Source organism: Chenopodium album, chromosome 9, assembly GCF_948465745.1.
Source record: "Chenopodium album chromosome 9, dcCheAlbu1.1, whole genome shotgun sequence".
Lineage (NCBI taxonomy): Eukaryota > Viridiplantae > Streptophyta > Magnoliopsida > Caryophyllales > Amaranthaceae > Chenopodium > Chenopodium album.
Window position 1 is genome coordinate 71,639,748 of NC_137842.1, and position 12,951 is coordinate 71,652,698.

At 36.3% G+C, this 12,951-nt stretch overlaps 2 protein-coding genes across 2 annotated transcripts; one reads left to right on the plus strand and one right to left on the minus strand.

Annotated features, from left to right (window-relative positions):
- Positions 1-4,324: 4,324 nt before the first annotated feature.
- On the minus strand, positions 4,325-7,683 carry LOC145559164 (uncharacterized). Its single transcript, XM_081620593.1, has 3 exons — positions 7,544-7,683; positions 5,718-7,001; positions 4,325-4,756 (listed from the first exon to the last, which is right to left on the minus strand). Exons 2-3 carry the CDS (start codon positions 6,953-6,955, stop codon positions 4,747-4,749), a joined length of 1,248 nt encoding a protein of 415 aa, XP_081476719.1. The 5' UTR covers positions 6,956-7,001; positions 7,544-7,683; the 3' UTR covers positions 4,325-4,746.
- A 930-nt stretch (positions 7,684-8,613) lies between these two features.
- LOC145560472 (uncharacterized) lies at positions 8,614-12,349 on the plus strand. The gene is made up of 3 exons (XM_081621726.1): positions 8,614-8,960; positions 9,263-9,384; positions 11,857-12,349. The coding sequence occupies exons 1-3, from the start codon at positions 8,675-8,677 to the stop codon at positions 12,019-12,021; spliced, it is 573 nt and encodes a 190-aa protein (XP_081477852.1). The 5' UTR covers positions 8,614-8,674; the 3' UTR covers positions 12,022-12,349.
- Positions 12,350-12,951: the final 602 nt, after the last annotated feature.

Genomic DNA, 12,951 nt, shown 5'->3' on the forward strand with positions numbered 1-12,951 from the left:
TATTGTTGCCAAAATTGAAAATACCACCTCAAGTTTTTTTTTTTAATTTTACCACCTAGTTTTTTCCAAAAGTTTTCAAATTCCCACCTTTTTGCCGCATGACGTCATCATGGGACCCACACTTTCGTTTTCCCTCTTTCTTCCCTCGATTTCCCCTGTTCTTCTACTCCCTTCTTTCAATTTCATCTCTCAAATTTGATTTCAAATACAAAAATATCGCAAATTAGGTTATAATTTCTACAATCTAACCTACAACGAACTGAATAGAGTAGTTTAATTAGGGTTTGGGTAATTAATTTGGGGGCTTTTCTAAATTCGAAAAATTAGGGTTTAGGAATTCATTAATTGGATGAATAACTTGACAATTAAACATGTAATTAGGGTAAAAACATAATTTAAATGGGCAATTAAACATGTAATTCATAAAATGTTAGTGTTTTCGCCCCAATTACATGTAAAATTAGGGTTTATGAATTCATTAATCACCACTACAATGTTAGTGTTATCGCCCCAATTACAAGTTTAAATTATGTTTTTCCCCCAATTACATGTTTAATTGTCCAATTAATAAATTCATAAACCCTAATTTTTTGAATTGAGCAAAACCCCCAAATTGATTACCCAAACCCTAATTAAACTACTTAATTCAATTCGTTGTAGGTTAGATTGTAGCAATTATAACCTAATTTGCGAAATTTTTGTATTTGAAATCAAATTTAAAGATGAAATTGGAAGGAAATCGTGGGAAGAAAGAGGGAAATCGGCATGATGATGTCATGTTGCACAAAAGGTGGGAATTTGAAAACTTTTGGAAAAAACTAGGTGGTAAAATTTTTAAAAAAAAACTTGAGGTGGTATTTTCAATTTTGACAACAATAGTTGGTGGTAATTATCAAATTTTCCTTTATAAAATTAAGTGTTAATCCGTCGAAAATAGCAACATATCATTAATTACACAGAAAACCAAATAATAACAGCTGCAGCACTGTTACAGTACACTGAAAACATAACTGCTATAGTAAACATAAAGCAACATATTATTTTCACTTCAAGAACACAACAGAAATAAACAAGCTAAGCAAGTGTGCATATCCGGGTATTAATTAGCTACTGATGCTCAGACTATGGTCTAGTGGCCACTGCTTGAGTTGAGGTAGTTGGGAATGTAGGGAGTGGCAACACTGGAGAAGGCGGTACTTCAGGTAAATCCCCAGGAACTTCTGGCATATTAGGCTGAGGCAACAAGGGATTGTAAGGAGCAGCAGGGACAGGGTTCTCGTCTACAGGGTCATCAGGATCATCTACAGGATCATCAGGTGTCTCGGGGTCAGGAACCTCAGGGATATCATCAGACAGGCTTGCTTCCATGAGATGACGAGCCACCACATGGATACGATGGTCACTCATCAATGATAATGCGATTAGTAAGACAGCTAATGCTAATGGTGAACGGCGGTTTTTGTAGTAAGTGTAACCCATGTTTTCAGAAAATACAGGACAGTTACTGGCTTTGTATTGTCAGATTTGGGATTATATAGATGAAAGATGTAAATGATGAGAAGAAGAAAAGCTGTTGGTTGAGAAAATTGTATTGTGTAGCTCAACTTCTTGTTTCACACTACCAAATTTTAATTTAAGTCATCATAAAGAGGTAGATTTGACTTGTTTCTCTGCTATCAACTTCTTTACCTTTCTGTTCTTCCAATTATTGCTGTAAGCATTGTTTTTTCCTTATGTTTGTTAGAAATCGAGAATATCATACAAAATTCCTATCTGAATGATTCGTCCAAACGTGTATCTAATAGCTTTCCCTTGAATTCTCATCTGTTACTGATAATTGAAGAGAAATAAAGGGTAAGTTGGTGATGATCCAAAGAATAACCTGCCTCGAAAGAAGATAGTTATCTGCAGCCTGTTGAACTTCTCTAATGCAGAAATTTATGTTGCCAATTGAAAATCTATTTTGAATTGTGAATACAGATGAGTAGATATTAGGCTAATTAATTCTATTAAAAATCTTTTAAGCAAGTTCTACGATTCGAGTCTAGAATTTGCACAAAACGTAAGCATGATAGAGCAGAAAGTTGGGAACTAACAGTACTTCTATCATCATAGAGACTAAATTTATACAGAACAGCTGAATCCTTAATATAATAGGTGCAAATTTGCATGAATTTCAACCCCCCTTCTCTGAGTATCTTCAGAAGGCCGTCTACATGTTGGGGTAATGTGAATATTGATAAACTTACATACGTTGTATACGGTTATAATTCCATTCGGTTCCTCGATCCAACTGATAGCAGGTACACATGATTTGTTCAAAAGAATTTGAACTCCCTCCCGGAATAAATTGTCACATTGTTGCACACCTTGACAAAGGATTCGTTGTGATTTCACTGAAATACTCTTTTATCTTTCAAAGTAGTAGTCTCTTTCACATCCTCTCTCAACCACTCCAATTTCTAATCTCGGCACCTCAATAGTACTGTATTAATATATCACAACCCAAATTATAGGGTGCACTAGAAATTGTTACGGATTCTATCCCTACATTGTAAAAGGCACAGGTTCACATCCGAAATAGTTATGTATAATTGTATATAACCCACAGAAATTGTTAAGGATTCTTTCCCGACATTGTAAAAAGCATAGGTGCATATTAAGTCCAAAAGGTTGATCCACCACATTCATGGTAGCACATTACCCGGTAGGAGAAAATGTAGAGCTGAAAGATGCTGAATTTGCACAAACAGCGTAACAACAAGATGAATTCAGGAATACGGTTGACTATCTCATACTGCAGGGATTAAGTTCATAATAATTCTTAACTAGGTGAAACAGATAGAGAAGTGTGCTGTGGCTCTGTGAGCCTGTGATCAACAGATCAAGAGCTAGCTACTTTAAAATTCGAGATGTTGAAAGGACTTGAAACAATTTCTATAAATGATAACTTTACGATATCAACTGATATAATGACATAATGTCTTGTATTACATAGGTTAATGCATGATGGCAGTTGAACCAATTAATAACATACAGATTAAGCCAATTAATAACATACAGATTACATAAATAATGAATTATATGGCAAAAAGCCGACCATGATTGTTACAATCCGCTTATATATTGGTACATGAATACATATTGTCCTAAACCAAAAGAAAATACTTCGTATAAGCATTGTCTGATTTTCTGATTGACCAACAGACTGCTTCAAGGGTTTGTGGCTGACTGAGCTTCGGTGACTGTAGGAGTAGGAATTTCTTGAGGATTACCCTGAAAGGCAGGGAAAGAGGGGTTGGAAAGCTGTGGCAGATTGAGGTTCCTGAAAAATTCAGGCAAATTGGGAATTGCTGGCAGCTGAAGAGATTGCAGAGAAGAGAGATCAGGTAATGGAGGCAATTCCACGTTGCTTAAATCAGGGAACGAGGGCAGCTCAGGCTGTGGAAGCTCTGATATTTCAGCTAGATATCGAGCATCTGCATGAATCTTGATATCATTCATACGGGATAACAAGGCTATGAGCAAAATTGGTAAGAGAAGGAGAAACTGATAAGTGTAAGCCATTACTCAAAAGCGAAAGAAAACAATTACAAGAAACAGAAGCTGGTGATTTTGTCACCTAAGTATGATGAAATTACTTTGGCTAATGTAGCGCTCTTATAGATATTGAGCGAGGAGGTTGCTTCGTGTAAGAAGTTTAGTTCAACAGATTCTGGAAATCTTCCTTTCATATCCAGCCTTTTGCACCCACTTTCTATCTACAGGGTAGGTATTATTGTAAGAAAGAGTACACCTCTTTCTTGAATAATCAAAGCAACTAATTCCAATTTCTGAACTTTTTATTTTGTCAAAACAACTAATTTTTTTACCCTTGCATAACATCCCAATGGTACAGATACGTAATACAAAGGCGAGATTACCTTCATTGAACTCATTATCAAAATTAAACTCAAAACAATCGGAAAACTTGATATATTAAACCAAATACAATTAGCTTAAGAGAATCTCATATTTGAGTGAAAAAATTAACCAAAACTATGACAGGCGACTAATCTTTTAAAAAATAAAAACAAATGATCTTATCAAGTTATTGTTCATGCAGGTTATATGGGTGAGTAGTTCATGAGCACAAACAAAAAAGTTCATGAACATAAATGAATAGACAATCCTATGCTCAGGTTAAGACACCGCACAAAGAAAGTTCAAAATTTATTGAGCTCAAACTGTTAACTACAAGAAATTTAAACAAAGTAGAAGCAAAATACGAGAGATCAAAGAGCACGTAAAAGCCATCTGACCATCTGACTATAAAGAGTAGAAATTATGATAACATCCAGTGCTTAGATCATTTGAAGAAAAGTATCTATTTTACAATTAAGTCAGATAACAATATCAAGAAGGGAGCAGAGATTACACAATACAGTATAAAACTTGAAAAGCATCCGAAATTTGGTTTCGTGCATGTTCACTTGATAACTGTTGCTACATTGTAGCTACTGATGCACCAAACTTTAGACCTTTAGTGAAGACAGAGTGACCTGTACGAATTACAAGGTTGGACAGGAGCTACACCAGCTTGTAAAGAAGAAGTTCATCAGGCAGACAAGGCTGAGACAGAGTAGAGTATCTCACATAATATCAGGATACTTGCCAAGATCATGCAGATCACGATGATCATCAGACACCTCGGGATCAGAAGGGTTCATGTATAGCAGTTGGCTTGATACTGCAAGGATCCAGTCTTCACTCGTCACTGAAAACAAAACAAGGTGGTTAAGGATGGAAGGCATGGGATCCTTCGGTGTCAAACTTATATCATGGACCTTTACCATTAAGCCAAGACCTCACTAATGAACAGACTTTGCATTAAGAACTAGGTTTATGCGGCACCTAGTATTGGAAATTAGAAACAAACTTAAGATATTAATGAACTTGTGAAATAACCATGGGAGCTCATTATAAGTTCAAATGATGCCTTCCAAGTCAAACAACAACCAACTACAAAGTAACTAACCAGTGGAATGTAACTTTCACCTTATAAGACACTTTGACTTTTGAAAGAGAGATGAATCAGCTCACAAACTTGTCTAAAATCTTATATTTCAGTGTTTGCAGGGGAAGCAAACAATTCTGACATCAGAGTGACCATGGACAAAATTCAAAAAAAAAAAAAAAAAAAAAAAAACACAAGGGGGAAAAAAAATCTATGGTAGCCTAATAAATTGATTTGCTCAAGACATTTGCAAAACATACTCAGAACCATCATATGATGTGTCCTCAATTTTCTATCCTTAATTACACTGAAAAGAGCACTTCAATGCTGTATATTAAAACCAATAAAACCTATGAGCAGAGAGTCCGAGATAATGAAAAGAACAAGCAGAATTATGTACACTATTGTACCCTAACAAGCAAGGCATCAATTAAAACACCCCAACCTATATAGGCCATAAGAATTGAAACCACAGTCCCATGATGCCAGACTCCTTGAGCCAAGTGATTGGCATTAATAATACTTCAATGCTACAATAACCAGCAAGATGCAAATTCAAACATCTCTATAAACAGGCCTGATCAATACACACAACAATTCCATGTCGAAAAAACAGAAACAAGATAACTATATTTGCAGAATCACAGACAAAATATGATAATATTCATTTAAGAAAGCTTCCTAAGCAAGTAAGGACATCAACATGATTATTAGCTATTACCTTGGCGCAGGCATTAACTGAAGCCTTTCCTCTGAAACGTGATTCCCTTCTTCCAAATGCTGCTCATCCATCAGCAGTGCCTGCAAATCACTACCATTTGCCAAGCTGTTGAATTCAATTGATTTAGATGGCACGGTTGGATATTTGCGTTGACAAAAAGTCACCAGCCGTTTGACAGACTGCAGATATTTACGGGTGGTTTCATCATTCATGATATGGGCAACACTATTGGTATAAATCTTTTCCCGAGCAGAACGTTCGTGGATACCAACCATAGTAACACCGATGGGCCATGGTGCATTTCCAATGGCCAGCTTAATATAACAATCCACAGCAGTTCGATAGTCTCTCTGCATACAGCAATCCACGACAAACATTAACGATTTCTTGATGTCATCTGGAAGAGCCCTCTTCCTGCAGAATTTAAACAATGGAGTCAAGTATCGACCACACTGCTTAAAAGTGGCAACCGTTTGCTTTCCTTTTGCAGTCCGCCTTGACAAATCCTGCATTTCATTTAATTCTTGTCTCCATTCATTCAACAGCTTTTTGAAGAATACCAAAATCTTATCCTCCTCGCACAAATCCTCAAATTTTGCCTTCATGAGTTTTATGTCCTTATCAGCATCTACTCCAGAAGAGGCCCCCTCCCCACTCAAGTCCTCGTCACCTTTGCCTGTCTCTCCATCCTCCAAATCTTCACTTTTCCTCTTTCGGTCACTCATAATCCCAGTCTTCTGCCACTTCTTCAATTCAACAATATCTCGCAAGAAATCATTAGTCTGGCCTTCTGTCACATCACTGTCAACCTCAAAGGTTCCCGTCTTCAGGACATTCTTGTACCTGTCTAGACGGGCATCATCATCTTCTCCAAAAAGTGTAATGGGCTGTTTAAGGAGCCGAAGACGCCGAATCACTTCTTGTTTTGAGAGCTTAAGTTCATCAATATTATTCTGCTCATCAGTTGTTAAGGTTGCACTTTTAGAAGAGGAGTCAGTATTTGGTTTGGTAGAGTATATTAAATCAAGAAGTGAGGCTGTGGAAGCAGCAGAAGAGGATGAAGATTGCAGCTGACGAGCAGATTTTTCCTCGAGTTCACGTTTCTCCTCCTCACGAACCTTCTGAAGACGCTTTTGCTCAATCTCAGACCGCTTGAAGAATCGTTTCCCGCCCGATTCTGGCCTGTCTGCAGAGAGAGCCTGTCTCTTTTTCATAATCTCTTGTTTTATAAGGTCCATTTTTAGATTCAGTTACTTTCCCTCTCTTATCTCTCTTACACACAACCTACATACCCAAGAAAACAACACCAATATCATTACTATTACCTAAAACCCCGAATACCCGCAACGAAAAATTAAGGCAAATCAGAATCACATATATTAAGAAAAATCGGATACAAACTCCGTCACAACAAAGCTTGAATGACTTGATTCATATTAGTTCCAACGAAATCATAACAATTTAAAGCATAAAATACACCTAAATTGGCTAATTACATCAAAAAAACACTATCTTGTATAACTCAGGACCCCTTTTGATCAGTGAACCATAAAAAAAGGGGAATTTTCTGCCAATTTAATCTACCCATCGAAAATTCAATCAACATGAGTAAAACAAAGGTCTAGCCCATCCCTAAGCCAATAACACATCTCATACTCGAATTCGCTCGTTAAAATCTTCAGTAATTATAACCTAAAGTTCAATAATTCACCTTAAAGGAACCCTAAATTGAGTATACTGATAATTAAATTAACGATAATATGAAACTAAACCCTAGATTGTGAAATTAATATTCGATAATTAAAAAGAGGGAGAAATTATCTTACCTCAGAAGTTTCTTCAATGGAGAAGAGAAAAACTCAGATGCCGTTTCAAAGCAGAACTCAAAGTACGCTACAATGGGGGTAGAGAGAGAGATGCAGCGTAGAAGATTAAAAAAATTAGATTTTTTATCTTGTTTAATTAGTTAAAGTTTTTGGGTCGTTTTGGTTCCCAAGGATCAAATTTAAGGTCAATAACAACATGCAAGCCGAGACATTGATTCTCACCCCCGCCCTTGTGGCTCTCTAAACACCAAAAAAAAAAAAAAAGATGGTACCATAAGTTATTTGGGTAATAAGATTCTTATTAAAGGTTAATTGACGATCAATTTATGTCATTTCAATGAATGTAATTCTACACATATAAGTGCTATGCACGGTTTTACAGTAATATTTTACTATTTGTTTATTTTTTTGAACGGACTATTTATTTATTAGAAACTCTACAGAACGAATTATTAGAAATACAAAAAAATATATATTTAAAAAGTACAATAAACATTGTGATATACCATAAGATTAATCTCAATATCTAAATTACATTACAATTAATGTGAGACGGAAGAATTAATTAGATTTTAGTATCCGTAATATGAAAGCTACCCTTTTCTTAATAAAAAAAGTACTAACTATTCATGTTATTTTGGCTGGGGAAAAAAAATCATTTTTGATGATATATTAATAGTACTCGTATTATGTAATTTGACCAGGCAAAAACTTCTCCTTTAGATATAGTAACACACTTTAAAAAATAAAAATAAATAAAAAAAAAGGTAACAAAATAATTTGGTGGGAAATTTTTTTATATGGTGATGACACGTGTACTTAGGGATAACTATGGGGATTACTTTAGTATTAAGTATAGATAGATAGATAGATAGATAGATAGATAGAAGTATAGATAGATAGATAGATAGATGATTAATTGCTTATATAATTTGTGTAAAAGTCAAAACCGATCCAAAATAGAGAAGCATTAACACGCACCAACTCTTAACAACCGGCTATCCGCTATTTACAAAACCGGGCCATAAGTTGATTACACTCACTCATGAACTAGACAAAGAAGGGTTTAACAGAAAACCCCCAACTTTACAAGATCGAAAAAACTCAAAGGTAGAAGAAGAAGCAACAAAAATGGGGTTTGGAACCCTAAGATCCCTCATTCGTCCTCTTTCAAGAGCACTTTCTTCTCATTCTTCAACTTCAATCACTCAATCACCATTATCTTCTCAAATTCTCCCCAAATTTCTCTCTCCAAAAATTCAACCAGTTTTTGGGCATTCCATTTTTCGCTCAATTCATCTGGATTCTCTCCCTTCTCTCGCATCCAAACCTTTCGACCATTTAACCAATCCACGCTTTCCCAAGCGCCGCCCAAGTCTTAGTTCCCGCCGCAAGCGCTCTAGCCTCCGCCCCTCTGGTGGGTTTCCTTTATTTTCTCTCGAATTTTGGAAAAATGTGTTGAATTTGATTAGGGTTTTTTTATTTTTGAGATGGATTTATTTTCTTCTTGAATGTTGTATTGTAAGGTAATTTGATTGAAATGAGGTGGTATTTTAGATGGGGTTGTTTGATTAGTAGAGTTATTTGATGAATGATGCATTGTTAGTTAAGTAATTTGAATTAAAGTATGTGAATGTTGAATTTTTTTGCTGATTAAATATTACTTTTGTTAGTTTGTGCTGAGATTTTGGAATGGGGATTGATTGAAATGTAATGTAGGGCCATATGCTTGGGTTAAGCATGTACCTGGGGAGGCTATTCCACCAAGTCAACCCAATGAAGGGAGTGTCAAGTTGAGGAATGAGAAGAAACGCCGAAGGCAACGTCGTGAATTTATCAAGGTATGGTGATTTAGCGGTCTTTTGCTTGTTTGCATTTTCTTTATACTGTTAAGAGGGTTGTTAATATGAGAAATCATTTGTCATTGATTGAGAAGTAATGATATAGAGTGAGTGAGGCTGAAGGATCCTCCTAGATGAAAATATTAAGTGCGAGTGTATGCCATTTATGCTGGACTAGTTGGCAGTCATTTGACATCCTTGTAAAGGTTCCACACTCGAACCATAGTGGAGCTTGGAATACCAACTCGTCGCATTATGAGAACAATTTTGGAACTTTGTTTAGACATTATAACTTCTTCTGGCATAGAGCTACACTAAATTTGTAAGTCAAACTCTTGGATTATGAACACATTATTCTTGAGGAGTTGAAATTCCAACAAATCTGACTTGTAATAGAGCCTTTTTAATTAGCTGGAAACTTGGAATATAGTGACTAGTTCATTGCTGAATTGGATTAGACATTGGACTTGAGTTATCTGATACGATATATAGGTCACGAAGTTCCATTTGGATTTTGGATCGCAGTCATTTGGTGTTTTGAATGCACCTGTGCTGATGAACGAGTGAACTAAAATGCTGACTTAAGATTTTGCTGGTTATGGTTTTTAATAATGCTTGCTATTTATTTACTTCCAACCTCCTGGGTTAAGATCTGCATGACTGCATGGTCTGCATCATAGTTGTTTCTAGTTATTGTCACCACGGGGAGTTTAGAAACCTTTTCAAAGTCTTTCTCTGTCATCATGTGGTATATTTTTGGAGCAGTTTCTAGAGTTAAGTTTATACTGTGTTTGTTGGTGGTCAAGTGATGGATTTCCTGTGATAGTGGTGGTGAGTTAGGAAAAGTCTAGGCACTCAATTGAATGAGTACATTGATAAGGTATGCTTTTAGTTGATGGCAGTTTTGAGACTGTTTTAGGACCAAAGCAGATGTGCCCACTCTAACAGAGAGCACATCACCTGATATTCATGATGCTTGTCTGTTTGATTAGATTATTGCTTTGAAATTTTGATCAAGGACCATACCTTATGGGAAAGATGGAATTACTGTACTAACTGTGTAAGCAAGTGATAGGTTGATAATGGGTGATTAGGAATTAATTTGCTTGCTTACCTGAGAGGCATTTGTTTATTATATTTCTCTCTTTTTTGGAAAGGCAGTTGCAAGTGGGTGTGAAGATGAAGTAAGATGGATTGTGCCTGCAATAAGGAGTCTCTTTGTTTTTATCCTTTGATCTTAATTTTCTGGATGTTCTAAATTCTAATAAGCACACTTAAGAGTCTCTTCATGTAGGGTGCCTCTTTGAGGAATCTTGCCCGCTAGTAATTGCAGTATATTTCAAAGAGTGGTTCATAATCACAACTTTAGATTGCTTGGGGGACATGCAAACATGGAGTAGCAATGGTTGTATTCTTGTGAATGTGGGTTGTTATGTAGACTTCAATTCATGTATTTTAGATAAGTAGATCAGATGAGACCTAAGAATAAGTACCCTTGACAAATGGTAAAGGTTGTTCATATGAGGACCTTCTCATGTAATATCATGGTGAGGTCCTTAAAAGCTCAAAGGCAGGTAGAAATTCCTGTTAAAAATTTTGGAAATCAGCCATGGGCATATGAAGATATGATCACCCTAGATTTATCATCCTTGATAAAAGCTATACTTGATGCTCTGAATACCCTTTTCCAACATTGGCAAAGAAATCCCCAACCCCCCCAAAAGGAAAAAGAAAAAAACTTAAAAAGTGAACATTGGATAGAAGTCTCTTATTTCCCAAGTGGTCAACTGGTAACATAGGGCTATCATGTCCTTAAGCCATAAATGCAATATCTTTTTCAAAGTAGCAGGAAAATCTTGTCTAAAGTAGCTGCAAAACCCTATAAGCATTGAGACCACAAAGAAATTGCTTCCATGGGGATGCTATTTTAGGTGTTATACACCAGTGGAAAGTATTTGGAACACTTTGGGTTTTTTCATCAGCTCTTAAGAGACGAGTAGCATAACATGGGAAGGACAGAAACTGTAAATAGGCTGTCCTCTGTATGTTATGGCATACATGTCTTTCACGACTTCCCCTCACTCTTGCTTGGCCCTGTCAGTTGTTCTTTAGGGTATAGATGTTATTGTCGTATGATTGAGGGCTAAGGCATATTTTTACTTTGGTTTACTGCTGTTTATTATTTGATTTTTGTATTTTAGACTTTTAGTCATCTTTACTGCTAGCCTAAAGCTCGTGTGAGAATTCAGTACTCAGTGACAATATGCTAATGTATAACATCTGTAGCCAAATTTAAAGTTCATGACTTATTGGGATTAAAAAATTTAGTGTTAAACATTGGTCGGCAATTTTATTTTTTTTTTTCTTTTTTTGCTTGTATATGTGCTATGGGGAATCTCTACCCTCAGGTTTGTTGCTGTTTTCTGTTATATAATATTCAGAGCCAATAGCTATGTGCTTCATATTTTGCAGTCTGAAAGAAAGAAGAGAAAGGCTGAAGTGCAGGAGGCAAATCGCAAGAAAAGGGAGAAAAGGATTGAACGTAAGATGGAAGCAGTTGCTAGAGATAGAGATTGGGCTCAAAGACTTGCAGAGTTGCAACGACTTGAAGCGGAGAAAAATAAAACAACAGCCTGAAAACCTGCCTAAGACCTATTCTCTTACATTTGCTCATGAACTGCTGTTAGGGCTGAGAGTCATATATTGAACATTTGGTGCATTTAGTGTTGTTACTTATGTGCAACCGCCGTGGGCTACCCTCCGTTCCATCTTGTTGCATCACCAATTGGAATTGACATGTTTGCCTTTCAGTAGTGGACCAGACTTGCTATATTTTGTTTCTTCTTGCAGTTTGTTTACTACGTCTACATGTAATACTTTTGTCTTTGAAATAATCCTTGACGAATTGCTGAATTCTATGGATAACTTGTGCATGCTACTTGGAAAAAAGAAATTATTTGTTATACACCAGCATTTTCAGTGCACAACGTTGCATGTTAGAATATATCATCTTTACCGAAAATTCCTATTCCAAGACTATTAGTACAATTACCTTAAATGTCTAATCGTTGCACATAATATGTAACGGAGGTAGTATCTCACAATAATACCCCCTCTTGTTGCAAATAATATAATATGTAACGGAGGTAGTATCTCACAATAATACCCCCTCTTGTTGCAAATAATAAGAAACAGAGGTAATAGTAAAGTTATCAATGAATTGAGAAAGTATGTAACAAGGTTTGACCTCGGGTCTCTTGGGATTGTAAATATCAGAAATTACCACTGAGCTATACTCTTCTATGTGTTATTATAAGAAACATTCAATACTTAAGCTAATTTTAAAGGGGGCCAACAGTTAAAGATACAAGAGTTGGCGTTTGGGCCACGGGGGCCGGGCCTCCACCAGCCCCCCCCCCCCCCCCCGGCTCCGCCCCTGATTGTGTTCATATTAGAATATATTGTCTGCTGTGGTAGTCCAATTCTTACCTAGTGGCAGGTTGAATCCTTTGTTGACAACTTACGTATGGGAAACACAACAACCTCTCTCGTTTCTTGGTTTGAAAA

Bases quoted from the DNA above. Each gene is read 5' to 3' on its own strand.
- LOC145559164 (XM_081620593.1), bottom strand. From the start codon at position 6,955: ATGGACCTTATAAAACAAGAGATTATGAAAAAGAGACAGGCTCTCTCT.
- LOC145560472 (XM_081621726.1), top strand. From the start codon at position 8,675: ATGGGGTTTGGAACCCTAAGATCCCTCATTCGTCCTCTTTCAAGAGCA. The intron at 8,961-9,262 runs GTGGGTTTCCTT...AATGTAATGTAG, and splicing joins CTCTAGCCTCCGCCCCTCTG to GGCCATATGCTTGGGTTAAG. The intron at 9,385-11,856 runs GTATGGTGATTT...CATATTTTGCAG, and splicing joins AACGTCGTGAATTTATCAAG to TCTGAAAGAAAGAAGAGAAA.